This window comes from Zingiber officinale, chromosome 8B (assembly GCF_018446385.1).
Source record: "Zingiber officinale cultivar Zhangliang chromosome 8B, Zo_v1.1, whole genome shotgun sequence".
Classification (NCBI taxonomy): domain Eukaryota; kingdom Viridiplantae; phylum Streptophyta; class Magnoliopsida; order Zingiberales; family Zingiberaceae; genus Zingiber; species Zingiber officinale.
Genome location: NC_056001.1, coordinates 103,230,064 through 103,256,867, shown reverse-complemented (window position 1 = coordinate 103,256,867; position 26,804 = coordinate 103,230,064). Strand labels below are relative to the sequence as shown.

General features: G+C 51.1%; 1 protein-coding gene across 1 annotated transcript; it reads right to left on the bottom strand.

Annotated features, from left to right (window-relative positions):
- Window positions 1–23,624: 23,624 nt before the first annotated feature.
- Window positions 23,625–25,835, bottom strand: LOC122014119. Its single transcript, XM_042570303.1, has 2 exons — window positions 25,536–25,835; window positions 23,625–23,735 (listed from the first exon to the last, which is right to left on the bottom strand). The coding sequence occupies exons 1-2, from the start codon at window positions 25,833–25,835 to the stop codon at window positions 23,625–23,627; spliced, it is 411 nt and encodes a 136-aa protein (XP_042426237.1).
- Between the last annotated feature and the right edge of the window lie 969 nt (window positions 25,836–26,804).

Here is a 26,804-nt window from a genome sequence, read left to right as displayed (position 1 = left end):
GGCGGTCAGACCAATTCCCGATCGGGCCTCTAGATCAATTCCCGGTCGGCCCTTCAGATCAATTCTTGGTCGGGCCTCCAGATCAATTCCCGGTCGGGCCTCCAGATCAATTCCCGATCGGGTCTCCAGATCGAGTCCTGGTCAGATCTCCAAATCAATTCCAGGTCAGGCCTTCATATTGCTTTTTTGTCAGGCCTTAAGATTGTTTCCCGATCAGGTCTCTAGATCGAATCCTGGTCAGATCTCCAGATCAATTCCGGGTCAGGCCTTCAGATTACTTTTTGTCAAACCTTAAGAATATTTCCCGGTCAGGTCTCAGAATGTTTTTCGATCAGGTCTCCAGATTAGGTTCTGGTCAGACCTTCAGATTAATTCTTGGCCAGGTCTCCAGATCAAGTGCCGGTCAGGCCTCCGGATCACCTCCCTGTAAGATTCTAGACTCTCGCCCCAGTGCGAGTTATAAGTGAGCATTGCTCTCACGCTCAACCCCCCAATGACCTGCTCGGTCGGCTGTCCCAGACTCTCGCCCCAGTGCGAGTTATAAGTGAGAATGCTCTCACACCCAACGACCGAGCTGCTCGGTTGGCTGTCCCAGACTCTCGCCCCAGTGCAAGTTATAAGTGAGCATGCTCTCACGCCCAACGACCGAGCTGCTCGGTCGGTTGTCCCAGACTCTCGCCCCAGTGCGAGTTATAAGTGAGCATGCTCTCACACCCAACGACCGAGTTGCTCGGTCGGCTGTCCTAGACTCTCGCCCCAGTGCGAGTTATAAGTGAGCATGCTCTCACGCCCAACGACCGAGCTGCTCGGTCGGCTGTCCCAGACTCTCGCCCCAGTGCGAGTTATAAGTGAGCATGCTCTCACGCCCAACGACCGAGCTGCTCGGTCGGCTGTCCCAGACTCTCGCCCCAGTGCGAGTTATAAGTGAGAATGCTCTCACGCCCAACGACCGAGCTGCTCGGTCGGCTGTCCCAGACTCTCGCCCCAGTGCGAGTTATAAGTGAGCATTGCTCTCACGCTCAACCCCCCGACGACCTGCTCGGTCGGCTGTCCCAGACTCTCGCCCCAGTGCGAGTTATAAGTGAGCATGCTCTCACGCCCAACGACTGAGCTGCTCGGTCGACTGTCCCAGACTCTCGCCCCAGTGCGAGTTATAAGTGAGCATGCTCTCAGCCCAACGACCGAGCTGCTCGGTCGGCTGTCACATACTCTCGCCCCAGTGCGAGTTATAAGTGAGCTCTGCTCTCACGCCCAACGACCGAGCTGCTCGGTCAGCTGTCCCAGACTCTCGTCCCAGTGCGAGTTATAAGTGAGCATGTTCTCACGCCTAACGACCTCTTGGTCGGCGCTCATCACTCACTCGCAGCTCTGCATGACACTCGTCATACTCGCTTTACTCGCCGCTCTGCCCGGCACTCAGCTCCCACGTTCCGCTCACTGCTGTTGCTCGGTCGACATTCATCGCTTCACTCGCCGCTCTGCTCGACACTCATCGTGCACGCTTCGCCGCTCTGCTTGGCACTCATCGTGCACGCTTCGCCGCTCTGCCCAGCACTCAGCTCCCACGTTCCGCTCACTACTGTTGCTCGGTCGGCATTCATCGCTTCACTCGCCGCTCTGCTCGACACTCATCGTGCACGCTTCGCCGCTCTGCTTGGCACTCATCGTGCACGATTCGCCGCTCTGCTCGGCACTCGCTCGGTCGCGCTCTCGACTTTGCGCATCTATACTTCTCTTCATTGCCAGGTCGTGATTTATTGTCTCTTGGTCGGCGCTCACTCGGTCGGCACTCACTTGGTCGACACTCGCTCGGTCGACACTCGCTCGGTGGCACTCGCTCGGTCGACACCCGCTCGGTCGGCGCTCGCTCAGTCGGCACTCACTCGATCGGCACGTTCCCGGTCGCACTTATGGCTTTTACTCATCCTGGTCACGATTTATTTGGACGACATTTTCTCGGTCGTGCATTCAACATTGCTCGTCCATCGCCTCTCGCCTCGCTCAGTAATCGCTCGATCGTTCTGCTCGGCCTCGTCCGAGCGTCTTCACGATATCACTCGGTCTCCCTCAGCATCTGATTGATCGTTTGCTTGTCGTGCGCTTCGAATTATTTCTCGTCGCTCGCTCGATTCTATTTGAGTCACATGCTTAACATTGCCACAGCTACTCGTTCGACGTTATATGACAAACCTGAGATATGACTCTGCATTCCGTAGTGATTCTGTTTTTTGTTCGGATGGGTATAGTCAGTCGGACTTGCGCCTCCTTCGACTAGACTTGAGGGGGAGGCTTGTGATACAGATATGATAGGGGGTAGAGAAGAAATAAGGGGAAAGAAGGAGGGTATTTAGGTCTTTTCGCTAACTAGGGCTTTAAGTGGGGAATACTGTAGCATGCAAAGGGGGTCTCGGCTTCGTTTGTGCCCCGCCACCAAGTCGCCAACTCCTCCTTCCCCCTCATTCTTCTCGCCGGAGACGACGCCATCGCCGACCGCCGCACCCCCTCTCCTCCTCTCCCTGCTTACACGCGTCGTCACCTTCTCCTCTCTCCCTCTGCTCCTCACGTCGCCACCGCCGGAAAGGTCGGTGCTCCTCTCTCCCCATCCGCCCCGCGACACCGGTGACGACCGACTACCGTTCCTCTCCCGCTCCTCCTCCCGTAGTCGTCGTGAACCGAAAGGAAAGGGGCTGTTTTTGGTTCGTGCTCGCCGTTGCCAGGAGGAACCCATAGAATCGGACCTTCTTCCTCACATGTACGACGCCGACGTCGTCGCCGGAGCCGAGACCGGCCACCACCTCTTCCCCTCTCCCTCTCCTCATCGTGCGGCCACTTCTCCTCCTCACGATGCCGGTCACAGAACTGCCTCTTCTTCTTCATCATCACCGGCCACCACCTTTTCCCCTCTCCCTCTCCCTCTCCTCACCGTGCGGCCACTTCTCCTCCTCACGATGCCGGTCACAGAACTGCCTCTTCTTCTTCATCGTCACCAGCCACCGGCCTCGCCGCCTCCTCTCCTCCCTCGTCGCCGCCGTTCCTCCTCTTCCTCCTTGCGACGTCGGCCGACAGCCACCAACGACCACTCCTCTCACCTGCAGCATACTCCAACGAGCCACCTCTCACCAGTGACACACTCCGACGAGCCCAGGCTACGCCCGTCGGGACAGATGGCCCTCTCGCCGCCTTCGCTGCTCGTCGGATTGCCTTTGCTGCTCGCTGGACCACCCACGCCACGCGCACAGTGCACATCCGCCGCCCGATCCATGGCTTCGCGGATGGCATAGCTGTTGTCATGCTCCGAGCAGCACTGTCGTACAGTTTCGACGTCGATCCGGTATTCGATCCATGCCGCTATGTGCTTTCGACACTGATCGAGCCTTTGAGCCATCGTCGTAGGTCGGCCTTCGTGCGGTTGTTATGTTTCAGTTTGTGCGCTCAAGTCAGATACTTTCTCCCCAGAAGAACAGTAAACAGAAGGAAAAAATAAAGGACCGGTGCAAAAAGGTGAGTGAGAGTACTTGCACAAGGGAGAGGTCCTCCCTTTTTATATGAGATGGTGTACTTCTATAATCTGACACGTGTCAAGGAATGTCGGGTGTCAAGCTTTGTTCGGCGGTGAATGGCACGTGGTATCCTTCTATAGGTCGAAAGAAGAATCAATGTTCCAAGAAACCCCAGACCGTTAGCATATTCTCTGACACATGGGGATTATTCTCTGACAGGTGGTTACGATTCCCTAACTTGATTGTCATGTAGTGCATGACCGACCTGATCAGTCTCGCCCTAACTTGGGTGTCCAACCCTATAAACCCTGACCTCCTAACCTGTATGTGCAGCCCTGTAAATCCTGATCGGTACGTGCAGTCTTGTAAATTTTGACCTGTATGTGCAGCCCTATAAAATCTGACCTATATGTGCAGCCCTGTAAAATCTGACCTGTAGGTGCGGTCCTGTAAATCCTGACCCATATGTGCAGCCCTGTAAATCCTGATCGGTACGTGCAGCCCTATAAATCCTGACCCGTACGTGCAACTATGTAAATCCTGACATGTGCGTGCAGTCCTGTAAATCCCGACCTGTGTGTGCAACCCTGTAAATCCTGCCCTGTACGTGCAGTCCTGTAAATCCTGACATGTGTGTGCAACCCTGTAAATCCTGCCCTGTACGTGTAGCCCTGTAAATCCTGACCTATGCGTGCAGTCCTGTAAACCCTGACTTGTGCGTGCAGTCTTGTAAATCCCGACCTGTGTGTGCATCCCTGTAAATCCTGACCTATACATGCAACCCTGTAAATCTTGACCTGTGCGTACAGTCCTGTAAATCCTGACCTGTACATGCAGCCCTGTAAATCCTGACTTGTGGGTGTGGCCCTATCCTTTTAATCTTTAATTGTCCTGCCCTCTTAACTTCTGACCGCCATGTCACCTTGACTTCCGATCGCCACGTCCCCTTGACATTTGACCGCCACGTCCCCTTGATTTCTGACCACCACATCACCTTAACTTCTGACTGCAATCCCTTTTCCTGAGGCCCCACTATCATGCACCGTATTACAAGCCTCCCCCTCAAGTCCAGTCGAAGGAGGCTCGAGTCCGACTGACTAGACCCTAATCTCCATTTTGTCGCCTCAGCTGCCAATTCTCCTTTTGTCTTCCCAGACCTCGATTAACCACCCCATTTAATTAGCCCATCATGCTGGGGAACCGTGTCTTACTAACTGCGGCAATATCTTCTTTCCTCCTTAAAAGGAGGTTGAATCTTCAGCTGTAAGGCCGTATTCTCTTCCTCCTTATATTTTGAGATCATGAATTCAAAGCCTGATGTAGACGTGTGGCAGCACCTCCAGCAACAGTTGGATCACCTCAAGGCCCTGTTAGCCCAAAGAGACCAGGAGTTAGCTTCGCTGATGCGCGACCGAGATCTTCAAATTTTCCTCTGTCAAGAGATTGAAGCACTATGGTTGTCTGCCAAGTCTTGAGTTTAGCTGAAATGGCGTTAAAGCACAAGGCCTACTCTGACCTGGAGAGTCAGACTCACTTCCAAATCTATCTGAAAGATTAGCATGCCGATGCCTTATCTCTTCATCAAGAAGAAATCAGTATTAAAGACGCAACCATTACTCAGCAGCAGAACCTGATCAAGCTCATCAAAGTTGAACTAGAGAAAACCCGGACTCCTCCTGGACCAGCAGCAAATTGATGTACGAAAGGGTGTTCTTAGAAACCCTATTTGTGCCTTTGTGCAAAATAAAAATGGACCTGTAAGGAGTATCTCATGTATTGCTTGCCTATTTTGGTCATGACCTGTACTTCTTCGTTTTCATTCGAATGTGCCTTCCTGTGGAGAGCTTAGTAGCTATTTTCTAAGAAAGTTAATTTACTTACCGGGCATTTCCCATATCGCAAGGGATGAGGTGTAACAGCGTGCCTAAGCCGGCTCGATGGTAATTCTTGGTAGGACAAAATTCTGGAGTGCCAACCTGAGTGGTCTTTGGGCATGAGAGCATGCTCACTTATAACTCACACTGGGGTGAGAGTTTGGGACACTGACCTGGACGGTCGTTGGACGTGAGAGCATGCTCACTTATAACTCACTTATAACTCGTACTGAGGGAAGAGTTTGGGACACCGACTTGGACGGTCGTTGGGCGTGAGAGCATGCTCACTTATAACTCGTACTGAGGGAAGAGTTTGGGACACCGACCTGAACGATCATTGGTGTGAGATCATGCTCACTTATAACTCACACTGGGGCGAGAGTCTGGGACCGGGAAGGTCGTTGGGCATGAGAGCATACTCACTTATAACTCGCACTGGGGCGAGAGTCTGGGATACCGACCGGGAAGGTCGTTGGCCATGATAGCATGCTCACTTATAACTCGTATTGGGGCGAGAGTCTGGGATACCGACCGAGAAGGTCGTTGAGCGTGAGAGCATGCTCACTTATAACTCGCACTAGGGTGAGAGTCTGGGATACTGACCAGGACGGTCGTTGGGCGTGAGAGCATGCTCACTTATAACTCGTGCTAGTGAGAGAGTTTGGGACACTTACAGGGAAGGTCGTTGGGTGTGAGAGCATGCTCACTTATAACTCGCACTGGGGCGAGAGTCTGGGATACTGACTGGGACGGTCGTTAGGCGTGAGAGCATGCTCACTTATAACTCGCATTGGGGCGAGAGTTTGGGACACCGACCGAGAAGGTCGTTGGGAGTGAGAGCATGCTCACTTATAACTCGCACTGGGGCGAGAGTCTGGGATACTGACTGGGACGGTCGTTGGGCGTGAGAGCATGCTCACTTATAACTCGCATTGGGGCGAGAGTTTGGGACACCGACCGAGAAGGTCGTTGGGAGTGAGAGCATGCTCACTTATAACTCGTACTGGGGTAAGAGTCTGGGACACCGACCGGGAAGGTTGTTGGGCGTGAGAGCATGCTCACTTATAACTCACGCTGGGGCGAGAGCCTGGGACACCGACTTGGACGGTTTTTGGGCGTGAGAGCATGCTCACATATAACTCGCACAAGGGCGAGAGTCTGGGATACCGACCGGGAAGGTCGTTGGACGTGAGAGCATGCTTACTTATAACTCGCACTAGGGGAGAGTCTGGGACACCGACCGGGATGGTCATTGGGCGTGAGAGCATGCTCACTTATAACTCACACTGGGGCGAGAGTCTGGGACACCGACCGGGAAGGTCGTTGGGCGTGAGAGCATGCTCACTTATAACTCGCACTGGAGCGAGAGCCTGGCACACCGACATGGACGGTCGTTGGACGTGAGAGCATGCTCACTTATAACTCGCACTGGGATGAGAGTCTGGGACACCGACAGGACGGTCGTTGGGCATGAGAGCATGCTCACTTATAACTCGCACTGGGGCGAGAGTCTGGGATATCGACCGGGAAGGTCGTTGGGCATGAGAGTATGCTCCCTTATAACTCGCACTGGGGCGAGAGTCCGGGACACCGACCGGGACGGTCGTTGGGCGTGAGAGCATACTCACTTATAACTCGCACTGAGACGAGAGTCTGGGACACCGACCGGGACGGTTGTTGGGCGTGAGAGCATGCTCACTTGTAACTCGCACTGGGGCGAGAGTCTGGGACACCGACCGGGAAGGTCGTTGGGCGTGAGAGCATGCTCACTTATAACTCATATTGGAGCGAGAGTCTGGGACACTGGACGGTCGTTGGGGTGTGAGAGCATGCTCACTTATAACTCGCACTAGGGCGAGAGTCTGGGACACCGACCGAGAAGGTCGTTGGGCATGAGAGCATACTCACTTATAACTTGCACTGGAGCGAGAGTCTGGGACACCGACCTGGACGATCGTTGGGCATGAGAGCATGCTCACTTATAACTCGCACTAGGGTGAGAGTCTGGGACACCGACCGTAACGGTCGTTAGGCGTGAGAGCATGTTCACTTATAACTCGCACTGGGGCGAGAGTCTGGGACACCGACCGAGACGGTCATTGGGTGTGAGAGCATGCTCACTTATAACTCGCACTAGGGCGAGAGTCTGGGACACCGACCGGGAAGGTCGTTGGGCGTGAGAACTGTAGGACCGTTGGGCCGGCTAGGAGGGGGTTGTTGGATATCCTGCTAACACAAAAACAAACAAACCCTCATCGAACTCTTTAAGCTAACACTTGCATAAATAAACTAAGCAGTAAATAAAAAGCATAAAGAATAAGCGAGGCAAAAGTATTTACTTGGTTACAACCGATGTGGTTGTTAATCAAAGGAAAATTAAGCTCAATAAAAATCTCCTTCAGGCGGAGAAGCCTCGTACAGCAATGTAGCGCAGAAAACAGAAGCTTAGACTAAAAGAGAGCGTGCAAGCACTGGATTTACAATAAGTGAGTTCATTGAAAAGCTTCTGGACCAAGGCTATATTTATAGCCTTGGTCGGGGCGCCTGGAAGGGTTCCGGGCGCCCTGGGGGGATAAAACTTATCCCCCAACGTTCAGATCGATTCAAAACTCGATCTGGTAAATTTCACTGCTCAGGGCACCCCGGAGGGCTCCGGGCGCCCCGGAGGGCTCCGGGCGCCCCGGAGGGCTCCGGGCCCCCGGACTGCTCCGAGCGCCCCGGAGCCCAAAGTCAACAACGTTGACTTTTTTACCTCCGGTTCAGCTCGTCTCGGTCCGGGTCTTGTTCGCTCCGGCTCCGCTAGCTTGGGTGATCTCGGCCATCCGGAATAGGGCTCACCCGAACCCAACTTCCGGTCTTCTCGAGCAGCCTTCCGCTCCGGCTTCTCGTCCCTCGGAATCGCTGCGTGTTCCCTTCTCGTCCACCAGCGTACTCATCCGCAGTCTTCGTCCCTCGGTCGCACTGTGTGCCGACCTTCTCGCTAGCTGCGTCTCTTGCTCCCCGAGCAATCTTCCGCTCCGGCTTTCATCCCTCGGAACCACCGCACGCTTCCTTCTCGTCCACCGGGGTACTCTTCCGCAGCACCTCGTCCCTCGGACGCACCGCGTGCCGTCCTTCTCGCTAACTGCGTCTTCCGCTCGAGTACCTGTGCTCCTAAGCTCCTGCACACTTAGACACAAGGTTAAACAAACGCAGGACCTAACTTAACTTGTTTGATCACATCAAAACACCTTGGGGTTCCAACAATCTCCCCCTTTTTGATGTGAGCAACCCAAGTTAAGTTAGGGTAAACATATGTGATCCGGCAGTAAGATCGTGGGACCCCCTTTGGAGGAGAGTCAACGCCATGCGACGGTCAAAAATCAAAAGGGGCAGCATGAGACCCGGCCGAACGGAGTGCCCAAGTGGGTCGACCGGCCGAATGGGTCCGAGCGGAATCAAAGACAGTCCGACGAGGGAGTCGGGTTTCCGACGCTTATCGTAAACAAGGTCAACGGACCGAGCGGGAGGCCCGCTCGGCCGAGGCTAAAGCAGCAATGGTGAATGAACTGTCTCAGCCGAGCACGCAATGGAGTGATACCTATGCCCGGTCGGAAAAGGGCTCCTATGCCCGGTCGGATCGATGTATGCCGAGCGGATGGGCGCTCGGCATAGAGTAAGAAAAGAGAACAGAATAGGACAATGGGACAGTGGGGAATACCTTCTGACAGCAGGCCATACGCAGAATCAGAATACGGAAGATCTTTCTGTCCCATCAAGGACGTGCTCGGACTGTAGCAGTATGGGGTCAGGCATGGTAGAGGACACGTGTACACCTCGGCAGGTGTGCATGAGCTTTCCTGGAGCTCTATAAGAGCCCGCAAACTTTAAAAACGCAGGAGGGGCCATGGTACGCATTCTACGAGCTTAGCAGCATCATCTTCATATCTTCTTCTTGCCTGACTTGAGCGTCGGAGGGTCGTCGCCAGGGACCCCTCCCCGGCCCCGCTTCCTTGCAGGTTCACCGGAGATCCATTAGCGCTTCGGAGCGCGTGAGGAGCCAGTGGAGAGCGTCACGTCCCCAGCGTCCGTCGAATTCAGCATTCGGACAGGATCAATTTGGCGCCGTCTGTGGGAACGCGCCTAAATCCGAGTGGAAGAGATGGACGAAGCTGGATGACCACACACCGTGGCACTCTCTCAAGAGGGAGTGGACGCTCAAATCAAGGCAAGAGTAGCTAAGCTCGTGGAGTAGCAGAAACAAAAAGCGCAAGCCGAACGCCTCGAGCAACAGGCGACGACAGCATCATTAGGCCGAGCGGCATTAGATCTCCGACCGGAAAATATATCAACATGGAGCCGGGAAAAAGGTCCGGTCGGCAGTCGAGGGGGAGGCACCACTTGCCCAAGGGCATTGATGGTCGGTAACCTATTATGGAAAAAGGTAAAGCCGGATGGAAGAGATGGGCAAGTTGAAGGCTCCTTGAGCGGGCCCCTCTGAAGTCATCGAGAAGCTTCGCTCGGGTTCCTATTATTTGGAACGCGAAGACGGGCGACCTGGAAAATTCTGCCATCCTCATGGCCTTGATGGGTTTCGACGAGTATATTGTATCCTCACTCCACGGGTATTCGGGAGTCGAGAAATTGGGTTAGATCCACTGCTGGTCAGCAGGTCAGTTCTTCAATTATGTTCTCTGTAGCTCATAAAATTTATTATGGTTTCACGAGCGAGAACCCCCGTGCCGCTCGGCCGGGAGTATGGTAACCGAGCCAAAGGCTCGATGAGAAGGCCCCGTGCCGCTCGGCCGGGAGTATGGTAACCGAGCCAAAGGCTCGATGGGAAGGCCCCGTGCCGCTCGGCCGGGAGTATGGTAACCGAGTCAAAGGCTCGAAACGAAGGCCCCGTGCCGTTCGGCCGGAGGTAAATTAGCCGAGCTAGAGGCTCGAGATCGAAGGCCCCGTGCCGTTCGGCCGGAGGTAAATTAGCCGAGCTAGAGGCTCGAGATCGAAGGCCTCGTGCCGTTCGGCCGGTGGTAAATTAGCCAAGCTAAAGGCTCGAACATGAAGGCCCCAAGCCAATCGGCCGGAGGTATATTATTCGAGCCGCACGCGCGATGACGAAGGCCCCGTGCCGTTCGGCCGAAGGTAAATTAGCCGAGCTAGATGCTCGAGATCGAAGGTCCCGTGCCGTTCGGCCGGTGGTAAATTAGCCGAGCTAAAGGCTCGAGGACGAAGGCCCCGAGCCAATCGGCCGGAGGTATATTATACGAGCCGCACGCTCGATAACGAAGGACCCGTGTCGTTCGGCCGGAGGTAAACTATCCGAGCCAAGCGCTCGAAAACGAAGGCCCCGAGCCGCTCGGCCGGAGGTATATTGTATGAGTCCCACGCTCGAAACTGAAGACCCCTGTCCAAATTAGGCTAAAAAGCCCGTCGAGCTCCGACGTTAAAAATCGAGAGACGAGCCGGCGTCTATAAACCCCCCGAGCGGAAGATCGTCTAGCCCAGACGTTAAACCGTAGAGACGAGTCTGCGTCTATAAACCCCCCGAGCGGAAGACCGTCTAGCCCAGACGTTAAACCGTAGAGACGAGCCGGCGTCTATAAACCCTCCAAGCGGAAGACCGTCGAGCTCCGACGTTAAAAATCGAGAGACGAGCCGGCGTCTATAAACCCTCCGAGCGGAAGACCGTCGAGCTCCGACGTTAAAAATCGAGAGACGAGCCGACGTCTATAAACCCCCCGAGCGGAAGACCGTCTAGCCCAGACGTTAAACTGTAGAGACGAGCCGGCGTCTATAAACCCTCCGAGCGGAAGACCGTTGAGCTCCGACGTTAAAAATTGAGAGACGAGCCGGCGTCTATAAACCCCCCGAGCGGAAGATCGTTGAGCTCCAACGTTAAAAATCGAGAGACGACCCGGCGTCTATAAAACCCCCGAGCGGAAGACCGTCTAGCCCAGACGTTAAACCGTAGAGACGAGCCGGCGTCTATAAACCCTCCGAGCGGAAGACCGTCTAGCCCAGACGTTAAACCGTAGAGATGAGCCGACGTCTATAAACCCTCCGAGCGGAAGACCATCGAGCTCCGACGTTAAAAATCGAGAGACGAGCCGGTGTCTATAAAGCCTCCGAGCGGAAGATCGTCTAGCCCAGACGTTAAACCGTAGAGACGAGCCGGCGTCTATAAACCCTCCGAGCGGAAGACCGTCGAGCTCCGACGTTAAAAATCGAGAGACGAGCCGGCGTCTACAAACCCCCCGAGCGGAAGACCGTCTAGCCCAGACGTTAAACCGTAGAGACGAGCCGGCGTCTATAAACCCTCCTAGCGGAAGATCGTCGAGCTCCGACGTTAAAAATCGAGAGACGAGCCGGCGTCTATAAACCCTCCAAGCGGAAGACCGTCTAGCCCAGACGTTAAACCGTAGAGACGAGCCAGCGTCTATAAACCCTCCGAGCGGAAGATCGTATAGCCCAGACGTTAAACCGTAGAGACGAGCCGGCGTCTATAAACCCTCCGAGCGGAAGACCGTCGAGCTCCGACGTTAAAAATCGAGAGACGAGCCAGCGTCTATAAACCCGCCGAGCGGAAGGGCAACGCCAAATACTTCGTAAAAATCCCTTTCGAATACCAGAGGCGTGATAATAGGCGAACGGGCAACACACATATTCGCTAGCAAAAGGACGGAGTACGCGAAAGAAAAGCATTGCATTAAAATTAAAACTTTAGGCCGAGCGGCCTAAGTACAAAAAGGATCATTTTTTGGCCGAGCGGCCTGACTACATTTAAAGACGTCTACTCAATATAGTCATAAAGGTCCTTGGGGATGTTGTCCAAGAGCGCCACTTGATCGCCGGCCGGAATAGTGGTGGGCTCCGGGAGAAGACCCTTAGACTTCAGATACGTGGTGGTGGCGATCATAGCCAAGTCGAAGGCTGTGTACATCCGCTCGCAGATTTTCTCCGAGAATTCCGGCGAGCGGATATAGCTCTATCTTAGGGCAGCGACCCGACTCGGCTCGGCTTCTTGATATGCTTGGAAGGCCAATTGAGACGCGACGAGGGATTCCTGCAGAGTTTTCAGCTCGTCCTTCTGCTTTTCCGCGTCCGCCGAGCGGCCCGCCTTCTCTCTGTCAAGCTGCTCCATCAGCTCCTTTACCTTCACCTCCAGGCCCCAAGCCTCCACGTTCTTCTTCTCCAAGTCGGAAATGACCGTATTTTTTCGAGTGGTGGCCAAGGTTATTTTTGTGTCGAGCGACTTGACTTGCCGCTCGAGCTCGGCCAGATGGTGAGCCTGGTCGGCTGTCTTCTTCTGTTCGGCCGCCAGTAAATCCTGAGCCTTCTTAAGCTCCTTCTGCAGCTCGGAGTACGACGGGCCTGTAGAGCCGGACGGACCGCTGGCACCCTTCAGTTGTCTCAATTCTGCGTCCACCATCGCCAGACAGCTGCAAACGGTGATCTCCTCCACCCATCTCTGTCACAAGCAAGGTGTTAGAAGCCGATCGGAAATAATGCGTAATGGACTATATGAAATAAACTTACCCCCGTGGCCTGTTGCATATGGTTGTTGGCTAGATTACTGAGGGGGATCAGGGCGACTCGCGCCCGAGCGTCGGCCCACATTTCGGCTAAGGGCCCTTTCAAGGTAATGGTGTGCTCGGGCGCGGTGGGTCAGTCGGCTTCTGGCAGCAGCTCTTCAGTCGGGAGATGAAGAGTGACTCGTACGGTGCGGCCACGACCGGGGGTCGTCCGACCGGCGGTCGGAAGAGGATCAGAAGTCGGCGCCGAAAATTGAGAATGAATGGTTGAGCGCTGGACTGATTGGCGAGTGGGCGAAAGGGTGCTGACCGGAATAGCCTCAATAGGGGCTGTCAGCTCGTCCCATTCAGAAGGCGTCCGGTCGGACGAAATAGCCTCGACCTCTAGAGCCTTACCGCGAGCATGTGCAATAGCTCGGGCGGACGGTTGAACAGCAGACGTGGTTGAGCGGATGGGAGTCTCCACCCGGCGCCTTTTTTGTGCAGGCCGTTCTTCTCCAGGATCTGAGCCTTCATCCCGAGCGGAAGGCTCTTGGCTTACAGTCGCTCCAGCCGCCGGCTCTGGGAGAGAAGCTTAAGCGGCCGACTCCCCGGCATGTGTCCCGCTCTCTTCTTCGTTCGTGACGACCGGCTGGATGCCGAGCGTTTCCATTTCCTTTGCTGCAGCGGCTTCGAGCGCTGCCACCTTTTTCTTCAAAATGTCGGCCATTACCGACTCCATGACGATGTCCGCTGCAAAGGAAAGAAGAGAAATCAGTTGGCAATTAAAGCATATGCCCAAGTGAAATTCTTACCGAAGCCGCTTGGAAGAGGAGTCCGTATTGGACTCAGGCCGAAGATGTACATCACTCCTTCGTGAAGAAGCTTATTGATGTCAAGCCGCAGACCGGCCAGCAGGTTCGCAGCCTCAAGGTATTCCGGCCGGGTCTTGAATCTTTTGAGCTCTGGGGAGGTTGGTGGTGTGATCTGTCACTTCGTCAGGAAAGGGGCCCGCTCGGGCATGCGGAGGTAGAAATAAAATTCTTTCCAATGCTTATTGGAAGAAGGAAGTTTATTGAAGAAAACTAGGCCGGGCCGAGCCTGGAACATATAGGTGCCCAGCTCGGACTGTTTAGGGTAATAAAAATAATGGAAACCTCCGGTCGGAGGGTGATAGTGTGGATTTTGAACAGGACAACGACGCCGCATAAAAGGCGGAAGCTATTGAGGACTAGGCTTCCGAGCAGAAGGCCGAAAAAGTTGCAGACATCAACAATGAAGGGATGAATGGGAAATCGTAGACCGGCTGTAAACTGGTCGCGAAAAATACAAAAGGCTCCGCGCGGCGGTTTATGAGGCCGAGCGGAAGGACCGGGTAAAATGACTTCGAAATCAGAAGGGATGTCAAAGTTTTCGATCAAAAGATCGGCGTCGCGCTGATCGAAGCGCGACTCCATGGTAGTGTACCATGGGCCTAGGGTTTGGTCTCCGGGTTGAGACGATTGGGCCATTATCCGATCGGACGAAATCAAAAAAGACGATGGCAGAGGATAAAAGCAAAATGCCAACGGAAGAGTACCTTGTGAGCGAAAACTGGGGAAAGAAGTGTAAAGAAAGCACCGGAAACAAGAAACAAAGGAGGAGAACCTTACGAGGAAAAGGAGGATCGAAGGAAGAACACCGGGGATCGCCGGAAGCAGGGGAACACGATCGTTGGAACGCGAGGGATAACCGGGGGCACGCGAAAGAAGAAGTGAGACGAAGGAGGAGAAAATGAAGATTTTATAGTGTGGAGGCCGGTCGGCCTCCACCGTTGGATCCAGGTCATCGGAATCAAAGCACGCATCTCGCCGTCCACTTCGAACCGCCTCTATCCCATCAAAGCACCATGTCGCCGCTGCCGTACAATGACGGGAGGGCGCCACGTGGCAGTCAGCCGTTCGATGCATTTAATGAGCGCATGCTCAGCCTTAATGTCTGAGATTGGCGCAGATCACGAGGAGATTCGAGGAATGTTGCTGTTGACTAACTTTAAGGCCATCCCTGCGGGATGCCGAGCGGAGGATACTGGCATAAAGGAGCCGCCCGGCTAAACTCGCAGTCCAGTCAGTCGGACTAATCGCCTCCTTCGACTAGACTTGAAGGGGAGGCAAGTGATCCGGCAGTAAGATCGTGGGACCCCCTTTGGAGGAGAGTCAACGCCATGCGACGGTCAAAAATCAAAAGGGGCAGCATGAGACCCGGCCGAACGGAGTGCCCAGGTGGGTCGACCCGCCGAATGGGTCCGAGCGGGATCAAAGACAGCCCGACGAGGGAGTCGGGTTTCCGACGCTCATCGTAAACAAGGTCAACGGACCGAGCGGGAGGCTCGCTCGGCCGAGGCTAAAGCAGCAATGGTGAATTAACTGTCTCAGCCGAGCACGCAATGGAGTGATACCTATGCCCGGTCGGAAAAGGGCTCCTATGCCCGGTCGGATCGATGTATGCTGAGCGGATGGGCGCTCGGCATAGAGTAAGAAAAGAGAACAGAATAGGACAATGGGACAGTGGGGAATACCTTCTGACAGCAGGCCATACGCAGAATCAGAATACGGAAGATCTTTCTGTCCCATCAAGGACGTGCTCGGACTGTAGCAGTATGGGGTCAGGCATGGTAGAGGATACGTGTACACCTCGGCAGGTGTGCATGAGCTCTCCTGGAGCTATATAAGAGCCCGCAAACTTCAGAAACGCAGGAGGGGCCATGGTACGCATTCTACGAGCTTAGCAGCATCATCTTCATATCTTCTTCTTGCCTGACTTGAGCGTCGGAGGGCCGTTGCCGGGGACCCCTCCCCGGCCCGGCTTCCTTGCAGGTTCGCCGGAGATCCATTAACGCTTCGGAGCGCGTGAGGAGCCAGTGGAGAGCGCCACGTCCCCAGCGTCCGTCGAATTCAGCATTCGGACAGGATCAATATGCAATAAAAACAATTTATATTCAAATAAGTCCAAATATTTTTCAATTGAAAAAAAAAATTATATTACCTTCCCCTAGACTAGACTTAACATACTTCTCCCCCTTTGATCACATAAAAATTGGGGTTTAAAAAAAACAATCTAAGGGTTTGACACTTAGAAAAATTATAGAAATCTATTTCAATGTTTTTTGGAGAAAAAATATTTACAAGTTAAACAAAATTTCTAAGTCAAGGAATGACTCTTGAAAAAATTCTAAGTTTTTACCAGAAATAAATCTTTCTAAGCCCAAAAATTTATACAAGAAAGTTTAAAAAATTGATAGCATTAAAATAAATTTTCTATACATTTATTTATTTATTTTATACTGATACTTATATCAGCAAGTTTTAAATTTCCATTTCAATTTTTCATAACTTCTCAAATTATACTTTTTCAAATTTAAAGCCACAGATATTAAACATGCAATAATTTGTATCATGTTAATTTCTATTATTTTTTGAATTGCAACTTCACAAAAATATTCAAATAGCATAGATTCTAACTTGATAAAAATTTTCGACAGTATAAAAAATTCTTTCGGCAATGTGCAAAATTCGTTCGAAAGAATATTTTGTAATTTGCAAGAATTTTTTAACAACAAAAATTCTAATTTACAGGAATCTATTAACAATAGATTTCTTAATCCGAAACACCTTTTCGGTGACTCAATTTCTAGATCGAAAAATTCTTTCGAGAGAGTAATTTGTAATTCGAAAAATTCTTCTAATTTGCATAATTCTTTTGTCAAAATATTTTTAAATTTGTAAATTTCTTTTGATAATATTTCTAATTTGCAAGACAAATTTGACAATTGATTTTCTAATTCAAAAAACTTTTTCGATAATTCAATTTTTAATTCGCAAAAATCTTCAAGCAGTTTTTCTATTGAATTAACCGGTTGTTCAAAAGGTAGAGACCATACCTTACTTACCTCGTTGGTCATTGGTTCTCCCCCTGTTGATTTATTTGCTTCCAAAGATTCTCCCCCTTCATCGATCTCGAGATGTACTTCGGTTGTTGGGGCTGTCTCGGTAACTTCTTCCGTCTCAGATTCTTCTGATGACAGCTCGATGTCTATTGAGGGGACGGCTTCAATCGGTTCTTCGTCGAGTTTTAAGAACTTTTCTCAAAGTTCTTTTGCGCTGTTGTATTCGCCAACTCTATCAAAGTCTTCGTTTGGTATTGCGGTTAAAATGTGAAACTCTGCTCGACCGTTTGCCATTGAGTCGTCACGTTGCTTCTTGTTCCATAAGCGTAGATCGAGTTCTTCTCCATTCGTTGTCTTTGGTACTTCATAACCTGTTTTCATTATTAGAGAAATACTAATATCAGAGTTAAGAAATACCGTCATTTGTTGCTTCCAAGAAGCAAGCTCCCCCTCGAATGCTGGTGGGTAGTCGCTAGCTTCGGCCATCGTTTTGTTGCTTCAGACGACGGTTAGTCCTTCTGAGGCGTACTCGGCTCTGATACCACTTGTAGGACCGTTGGGACGGCTAGGAGGGGGTTGTTGGATATCCTGCTAACACAAAAACAAACAAACCCTCCTCGAACTCTTTAAGATAACACTTGCATAAATAAACTAAGCAGTAAATAAAAAGTATAAAGAATAAGCGAGGAAAAAGTATTTACTTGGTTACAACTGATGTGGTTGTTAATCCAAGGAAGATTAAGCTCAATAAAAATCTCCTTCAGGCGGAGAAGCCTCGTACAACAATGTAGCGCAGAAAACAGAAGCTTAGACTAAAAGAGAGCGTGCAAGCACTGGATTTACAATAAGTGAGTTCATTGAAAAGCTTCTGGACCAAGGCTATATTTATAGCCTTGGTCGGGGCGCCTTAAAACTTATCCCCCAACGTTCAGATCGAGTCAAAACTCGATCTGGTAAATTTCACTGCTCAGGGTGCCCCGGAGGGTTCCGGGCGCCCTGGAGGGCTCCGGGCGCCCCGGACTGCTCCGGGCGCCCCGGAGCCCAAAGTCAACAACGTTGACTTTTTCGCCTCCGGTTCAGTTCGTCTCGGTCCGGGTCTTGTTCGCTCCGGCTCCGCTAGCTTGGGTGATCTCGGCCATCCGGAATAGGGCTCACCCGAACCCAACTTCCGGTCTTCTCGAGCAGCCTTCCGCTCCGGCTTCTCGTCCCTCGGAATCGCTGCGTGTTTCCTTCTCGTCCACCAGCGTACTCATCCGCAGTCTTCGTCCCTCGGTCGCACCGCGTGCCGACCTTCTCGCTAGCTGCGTCTCTTGCACCCCGAGCAATCTTCCGCTCCGGCTTTCGTCTCTCGGAACCACCGTACGCTTCCTTCTCGTCCACCGGGGTACTCTTCCGCAGCACCTCGTCCCTCGGACGCACCGACCGGGAAGGTTGTTAAGCGTAAGAGCATGCTCACTTATAACTCGCACTAGGGCGAGAGTCTGGGACACCGACCTGGATGGTCGTTGGGTGTGAGAGTATGCTCACTTATAACTCACACTGGGGCGAGAGTCTGAGGCACCAACCGGGAAGGTCGTTAAGCGTGAGAGCATGGTCACTTATAACTCGCACTAGGGCGAGAGTTTGGGGCACCGACCGGGACGGTCGTTGGGCGTGAGAGCATGCTCACTTTTAACTCGTACCGGGGCGAGAGTCTGGGATACCGACCGAGAAGGTCGTTGGGCATGAGAGCATGCTCACTTATAACTCGCACTGGGACGAGAGTCTGGGACACCGACCGGGAAGGTCGTTGGGCGTGAGAGCATGCTCACTTATAACTTGCACTGGGGCGAGAGTCTGAGACACTGATCATGAATGATTCTAAGACCTAACCAGGAAGGAATGATTTTAAGACCTGACCAGGAAGACTTTTAGGAGTCTATATTGATGACTTGACCAGGCACGAGCAATCAATATTATTTTGAGGTTTTGTTACAGTCAGAAAATACCTTATGTTAGAAATGAAATTAATGGTATTTAAATCTTACTATGATTTTGAGGTCGGAGAGAGAAATGAAGATGCAAGATTCAAAACAATGCTTCTCGCCATCTTTCTCTCTATTTCCCAAGGTAACCGCATGACTTTCCCAGTCATTGACGTATGGTTTCCAAAGACCAGATGACTCCGTACGTATATCCTTCCTTATGATTTTCTTATCACGTCCATCATAAATACCCTTCATCGAGAAGCGACACGTGTCCTATAACTTTATGGCTTATGCCATATGATAATCACTTTTTATGCACGCTCCCCGATGTCTTTCCCTTTTCCGATCTGACGACCAGTGTGCACCTTGCTCCCTAAGTAATCCGTCTCATTTTTTGATATTTCCTAGGAGCTCTTGTTTATAAACCCTAAAGGTTGTCCGCTGTCTCCTTCTTACCGTTTCATTTGCCTTCAACTCCCCAAGTTCTCATTGCTCTTGCGTATTCGTCTTCTTCTTCGTTTTCACCCTTCGTAAGTGACTTCTTTTCTTCTTCCTCTTCATTTTCATTCATCCCATGGTTGAAGGACAAGAAGAACGAGAGAAACCCTGGTACTCATATTATATTTCTAGACTGGATCAAAGCGACCTTGCGTCGATCAGAGCAAATTTGCATCTTTCTGATGACTATCAGCTTCGGCCTCCAAAGCCAATTGAACATCTTTCTACTCCTCAGGGGGTTTGTAACCTTTTTCAATGATCAGCTCCTGGAAGGTCTTCGTTTCCCTATCCATCCCTTCTTTTCCGCTCTTAGTCAATATTTTAGAATCCCGCTTTCTCAATTCGCCTCCAACGCCTTTCGCTCTATATGCGGAATGGTGATTTTATGTTGCCTGTACCAAATTCCCCTATCCACCCAACTTTTCCACCTTTTTTACTCCTTTAAGCGATCTGAACTTGGGGTGTTCATGGTACAATCCAAGGTTGGGTTCAAATTCTTCCCTGATATGTCTTCCTCCCACAAAGGTTGGAAATCTCGCTTCTTCTTCGTTAGGATACTTGAGCCGATATCCTGGCCAACCACATGGCATGGCAACCTCCCCTCGGCTTCCAAGTTACTCGATATAAACACCTACCCATTTGCAGTGTACCTTCAGAGAAACTGGGCGGAGTGCGCCTCCTCTTATCCATGCGAGAAGGCTTTTTGCATTTTTTTAGGCTCGGCCCCATTTCTGCTTCCATAGGCGCTCCTTTTGGTAAGGCTTGATATCTTCCTCTCATAGTCTTTGCTAACTGAGATATTTTCTTCTTGTTTTACAGAGGTCGCCATGCTTCGCGCTTATTCAGTAGATTCCACCAAGCTGCCCAGCGGTGTTCTAAAGGCTGTAGGAGAAGATATTGCCAAGGGTTTGGCTTCTTCGACAACCCACGCAAGTGGATGGGTGGGGCCTTCAACCAAACTTCCTATAGAGCTTGCTCCTGCTGACACCAGCTCTTTACCCGTGGAGCTGCCCGAGGAGGAAGAGCAACATTCCCCTCTTCCAGATAAACGCCTCCATATTCAACGCAAGAGGAAAAGAGTTACTCCTTCCGTCCAGACCTCTCCATCTCTCCCTCCAACTAGACGAACTTCCTCCAAGGTTTCCAAGGTCAGGGCCAAAATGCCCGCTAGGTCACCCACTCCCCTTACTGTAGAAGTTGTTGCCTCTGCTTAACCACATGTTGCAACTCCCGACTAGACTGCCCCCTCCGCTCCAGTACCTATTGTGACTCCCGGGCAGGCCAGCCGCCCAGTTGGGGACTAGCCCGGACCATCTTCAACCCCCTTTGCTCCTGCTCCTTCAACTGTCTTTACCCCAGCTCCCTCTCGTACCAAGGAGCGATCCAGGAGCAGGTACACTTTCTCTTCCTCTTTCCACCTGCCCTCCATTGCAGGGCTGAATTCCCAGCCTTCCGATGACACGCCCTCTATCTGTGGGCAAGTGCAGCTTCATGGAGCTCGGGTCACTTCCTGGCAGACGGCTAATGAACAATTTTGGGAAGGCCCTGTTTTCCCAGCGCATGCTATCAGTAAGTCCCTCTTTCTCCCGCCAGGGCTTCTATAGCTGATTCTAATTTATCATTGCTTTATACAGGCTTGCTTCATGGGTATAAATCTCTCTTGCCTCACGGCCAGACTGCTAAGAGAGAATGAGTCGTTGAAGGCTCGCGTTCAAGAGTTAGAACTTCCTGTGACCCTACGGGATGTGTTAGCCTTGGACTCTCCTGTCGATCCCCTTCAATCTTGTATGCAGGCCGTTGAGGCATCCACTCAGTCTGCCCGAAGCTTAGCTCGGGTAGAATCAGAAAAGATGAAGGATTTTGAGGCTGCTCTGAAAACCTGTAAATCCAAGCTAAAATCAGAAGGGCAGCGTCGTATCTCCATTGTGGCTGAGCTGGATGAGAAAGAGGCGAAAATGACCGCTCTTTCTGAGGAGATGCAAGTTTTGCGAGAGTCCTATGAGGCCCTCAAAGAGGAGCTGGACATCGCCCAGGCCGACTTGGCTGCGAGCGCTGAATGAGAGAAAGCTTTCAAGAGCCAATGGGAGGATGACAAAGCTAGTATTAACATGCTACAAGCAGACCTCCTCCAGGCCAAAGAGGTCGTTTCCCAGGGCAAGCAAGAGTTGGCATTGGTGCGGGGGGACACAGACAAAGTCCAGGGGGAGCTGACTTCTTTCAAAGCAGGGGAGACTGACTGCCTGAAGGCGTACAAGTTGGCCTACGTCAAGTCCCCCACTTTTGGGAAGAAGGTCGATTGCCTGGTTGACGCAATGATATGTTATGGTGGCGCCAGCGCTGTACGTCAGCTATTCGAGCAAGGTCTCCTGCGATTTGCTCCTCCCGACAACTTCTTGAACAGGACCTGTCTTGTGGAGGAGCTCCCTGATGCAACCTTCCCCTCCTTCAAAGAAGACGAGAACTTTGAACTTCCCTCTGTCTCTTAACCATAAATTGAATCTGGATATAGAAACCTCCTTATGAACACATCTTTATTAATGCATGTTTTATGCTTACCTTTACCCTGATTTACTTAGCAAATCTATTGAGCCTTTTTCTTGAACATTTCCTGCTCCAACGTTCTTTTCATACTTATGACTTCAAGCAACTATTACATGCTCCTTGTCCAAGGATTTGCTGAGACCTTGCTGCTATTCCGACCAGTGCTATAGACCGGGCTTTATAACTTCATGCTTTAGGTTTTGCTGTGCCCCCTTTAATGTCCCGATTAGTACGACAGACATGGATTTCTACCTGTATGTCCGGAGCTTTGCCCTGACCTTGTTGATGTCCCGACCAGGATTCCAGGCATGGGTTTCCACCTGTACGCTCTTCCCTGGTATGTTCTTCAGTTCTGCTCGTGGATGTCCTGACCGGTACCACAAACATGGATTTCTACCTGCGTCTGCCTTTCCCTAGTTTGTTCTTCAATTTGGCTTTTAAGAGGAGAGAGAGAACGCCATGAGAGGGAGAGCAAATGCCGGCTCCCTAGAGCTTCAACTGTAGCCACGTTCCTTCCCGAGGCTCCCATCTCTCATGATTACTCTCGTACTTTGCGCCGTTACTTTTTCTAACACATTCCCCTAGCTCCATTTTCTATGTTGATCCTATGGCTCCTTTTGCTTTGATACCTGAACCGCCTTTATTATAGGTCGTTGGATGGTGGTTGACCATAATGCCCCTCTGGATGACGGCTATAAATGTACCCCCTTTTCCTTTCCTCTAAACTTTTTTACTTGCATTCTCCTCTTGCTTTCGCCCTCTCTTGCGCTTAGCTTCTCGCCTTTTGCTTCATCTCACCCTCTGCTTCATACTTAAATCCTTCCTATGGCTTTTCCTACCATCATTTACCCCCTGAAATTTCTTCTTTCACTGGTGTGGATCTGGACGATCTTCGTTTCAACTATGGGATCTCTGAAGACATGCATATCATCATTCCTAATACACTTTACCGGGCCTCCTCTCCTCCAGAGGGATACGTCACCTTCTACAAGGAACAATTCGTCGCTGGGCTCTGCTTTCCCATTCACCCTCTATTCTCTTCTGTGAGCCAATACTTTAGGATTCCTCTCAGCCAACTAACCCCCAATTTCATAAAAATCTTATGTGGATTCGTTGTTCTATGTGAAGTATGCGACATACCCTGGTCTGCCCGCCTATTCCATTACTTCTTTACCCCTCGCCAGCAGACTGAGGGTGTATTTCGCCTTCAAGCACACATCCACACCACTTTCTTTTGTCATATTCCTTCCTCTGACGCGAACTGGAAGGACAAATATTTTTTCCTTCGATTTCCTTTTGACATGGAATGACCCACTCGGTGGCAACGATCGCTTCTTGCAGCGCCTCACTTAGGGGACTTTAATACTGATCCCCTCTTCACAGAGGCTTCGGCTCAACTAATAGCTTGGAGACTAGACTTGATGAGATTGCTGACCGAGGATGTGCTGTGCTTTTTCAGGCTGAGCCGTATCTCTTCTGAGCTGCCTCTCTCCCTGGGTAAGTCTTACTCAACTTTAACTTAAGCCGCTCTATTTTTCATACTGCAATCACAATCCTAAGTTTACCATGTGTAGCCAACACATTGAATCGTGCATCAGATGTTCAGCCCCTCCCTCTAAGTGACCAAGAAATAATGCGTAGAGGTCGAATCATACTAGAGAGAAGACCACTTCCACACTCTGCTCCTGCCCGGCTTGGAGCCACTACTGCTACAAGTTCCCCATCCGCCCCCAGCACAATCCCTCCATCAGCTTCCCGAGCGGCCCCTGGACCTACTTCCCGATCCGCTCCTCGATCAACCTCCAGGTCGTCTAATATACCCCCTGCTAGTCCAGCTTCCCGGGCGACTTCTTGCACAGCCCTTCGTGTGCATTTTGCTGCTGCTCCAGCACTGCAAAGTGCTTCCTCTCTCCTGGCTCGTCGATCCTGATCTCCCCCTGAAGATTCAGACTTTGACAACCAACCTATAATACACAGATCTCGACACAGGATTGTTGATCCTGCCCCAACCTTTGACCATCACCCTACTGCTCAATCTGTCCTGCCCCATCCAGATGCTGCCTTATGTCCGGGATTTCCAGGTGCTTCTATGACTCCTTCAGAGGTCCCAGCGGAGACTTCATGAGGGGTGCCCCCAGTTATCCCGGAAGAAGCCGTTGACGAATCTCGCACGACCCCCTTGGGTCCTGATTCCTCCCATGCACCTCGGGCTGCCTCTCCGCCCTCTACTTACCATCCCCCTGACTTCCCGAGCACTGCTGCAGGGCCTTCAACTCACCCTCCTCCCTCCGGAACTGAAGATGGACCGTCTAGAACGTGGCGCCCTCCTTATTATCGTTTCAGAGCAACTCTGCCCTCAGAATGGAACCTGCAGAATCAAGTATATGTGACCACTAGTTGTATCACTCTCCGAGGCTTATTAGCTACTCGGTGGTGAGAAAACTTAGAGCAGGCACACGCCTTTCCGATGCCCGTCCAGCTGGACCTAATTGCTGAGGGAGCTATAGCCGTAAGCTTCCTTCCTTATCTCTCCTCCTTATTTTTCATTCTCATTTCTTTTATTCCCTTATAAGTACCTATTCTTGTCTAGAGCTTTGCCGAGTCTATGACAACAAGCCAGACACTCTCCTTCCCGTATCAAGAAAAGAAAGCTATGAAGGATAGAGTGGCTGAGGTGGAACTTCAGTTAAATGACCCAGCGGTAGCTGGCTATGTACTGAGGGCTGAAATACACACCTTGAAGAGGGCGAATGCTCAGCATAAGCAATCCCCTGAGGGAAGCAGACCAAGAAATCAAAGGTCTTCGTGAGGAGAAGAGCAAAGCCGAGATGCTTCACCAATAGGCTTTGGAGCAGCTGACCCAAGAGCTGCAATCTAAGGAGGCACTTCTACAAGAACAGCGTCAAACCTTGGAATCTCAAGCAGCGGAGTTGCGCGCAGCACAAACTAAACTATCTCAATCCCGCTCCTCCCTCCCAGGAGTGTCCACAACTTTGGACATCTATAAGGCAAGAGAGGACGAGCGATGTCGACTGAGCAGGGAAGCATATCTGCAATCCCTAGAGTTCTGCCAGTAGGTGGGAGATCGTCTCGTTACTTCTGTAGCCTACGGAGCTGTAGGGACATTGAAGCAACTTTATGAACAGGGGTATCTGAACGCTGCTCCTCCTGAGGATTTTCTGGACCACCGTCGGATTCTAAGGGAGATGCCGGATGATGTTTTCGCCGCTCTCAAGTAATCTTACACCAAGGTGTATAAACTTATGATAGCTATGTTGTGTTAATACGCTATGTTATTATTTGACTGATAAGTTCTATCGTGTCTAAGCCCAAATGGGCCAATACACGTGTATGCCTTGAGTGAGATTAACCACTTAAAGAAGGGGTACAGTACAATAATCCCGACCAGGCTAACACCCCCGACTGATCGGTTGGTTGAGCGCTAACGACCTAGCTCATCTATGACCTAGCTCATCTTACCCCATCATCTCTGCTATTACACCTACCCACTGTAGAGAGGGAAAAACTGGCTAAATGTGGTAGGGCCGAAGGTAATTAGCGCTTCAGGGCCGATCTAACTTCCTACCCCAAGCGTCTTGCAAGTAATAGACACCTGATGCTAACTTCTTAATAACCTTGTAAGGTCCATCCCATTGAGGTCCTAACTTGGTTACTTCACCCACGGGCTTAATTTGCTTCTAGACCAGGTCTCCTTCTCCAAAGAATAGAGGAATTACCCGCCTGTCGTAATTTTGTCTCATCCTTTGTCGATAAGCCGATAGTCTAGCTGTTGTTCGATCACGAATTTCGCTGATAAAATCTAGTTTTGATAGTCGCTGCTCTACATTCCCTTCATCGTACAACATCCTTCTAACTGAAGACACCCCCACCTCTATGGGCACCACCGCCTCGTTATCATAGACCAGATGAAACGGAGTGAGTCCCGTGCTTTTCCGAGGAGTTGTACGATAAGCCCAGAGGATACTTGGTAACTCTTCTACCCAATCTCCTCCGGCATAGTCTAACTTCACTTTCATCCCTCGAACAATCTTCCGATTGACAACTTCAGTCTGTCCATTACTCTTTGGATACGCCACGGACGTGAAGGCTTGGATAATGCCGAACCCTTGGCACCAGGCTTGAATCTTTCGACCTTAAAATTGTCTGTCATTGTCTGAGATCAATTTATGTGGTATGCCAAATCTGCAGAGAATACTTTTCCATAAAAACTGAATGACAGGTCCTTCCGTGATCCTGGCCAGGGCCTTGGCCTCAACTCATTTGGAAAAATAATCCACAGCCACCAACAGGAAACACTTCTGATCGAGCGTCATGGGGAATGATCCTATAATATCCATGCCCCATTGATCAAAGGGACATGAAACTATGGATGTTTTCAATAGCGCGGTTGGACGATGCGTCAGATTATGATGTTTCTGACAAGACAGGCAAATATTCACTAGCCGCTGAGCATCCTTCTCTAAGGTAGGCCAGAAATAACCGGCCAGCAATACTTTTCGAGCCAGCGTCTTGCCTCCTGCATGATTACCACAACATCCCAAATGTATTTCCTGTAAAGCATGCCCTGCTTCCTCCATTACTAAACATTTGAGCAACGACCTAGAAAATGCTCGCTTGTACAATTGATTCCTGATCATGGTGTAAGCATGAGCTTTTTTTTTTATCAGTCGTGCTTCCTCAAGGTCAGGTGGTAGAGTACCTTGCTGAAGATAGCTAATTATTGGGGCCCTCCAATCAATCGGCTCTTCCCTGTTATTTTGTAGGTCTATCTAAGCTATGAGGAAGGTATGCACTATTGACCCGTCTAATACCCAAGTAGTCAAAGAACTGGCCATCTTGGCTAATTCATCCGCTCTTTCATTTTCTGACCTGGGGATCTTGGCGACTGTGATCTCCTTAAATCCCTCCTTCATCTTTTCATATGTTTCTTGATATATTTGTAACTTGTCGCTATTCACCTCGAAATTGCCGGCTACTTGCTGAGT

Excerpts from the sequence above, each read along its gene's own strand:
- LOC122014119 (XM_042570303.1), bottom strand. The coding sequence starts at position 25,835 with ATGAAAGTGAAGTTAGACTATGCCGGAGGAGATTGGGTAGAAGAGTTA. Across the intron at positions 23,736-25,535 it reads GACAAAATTACGACAGGCGG|GGGGAGATCAGGATCGACGA; the intron begins GTAATTCCTCTA and ends CTGAATCTTCAG.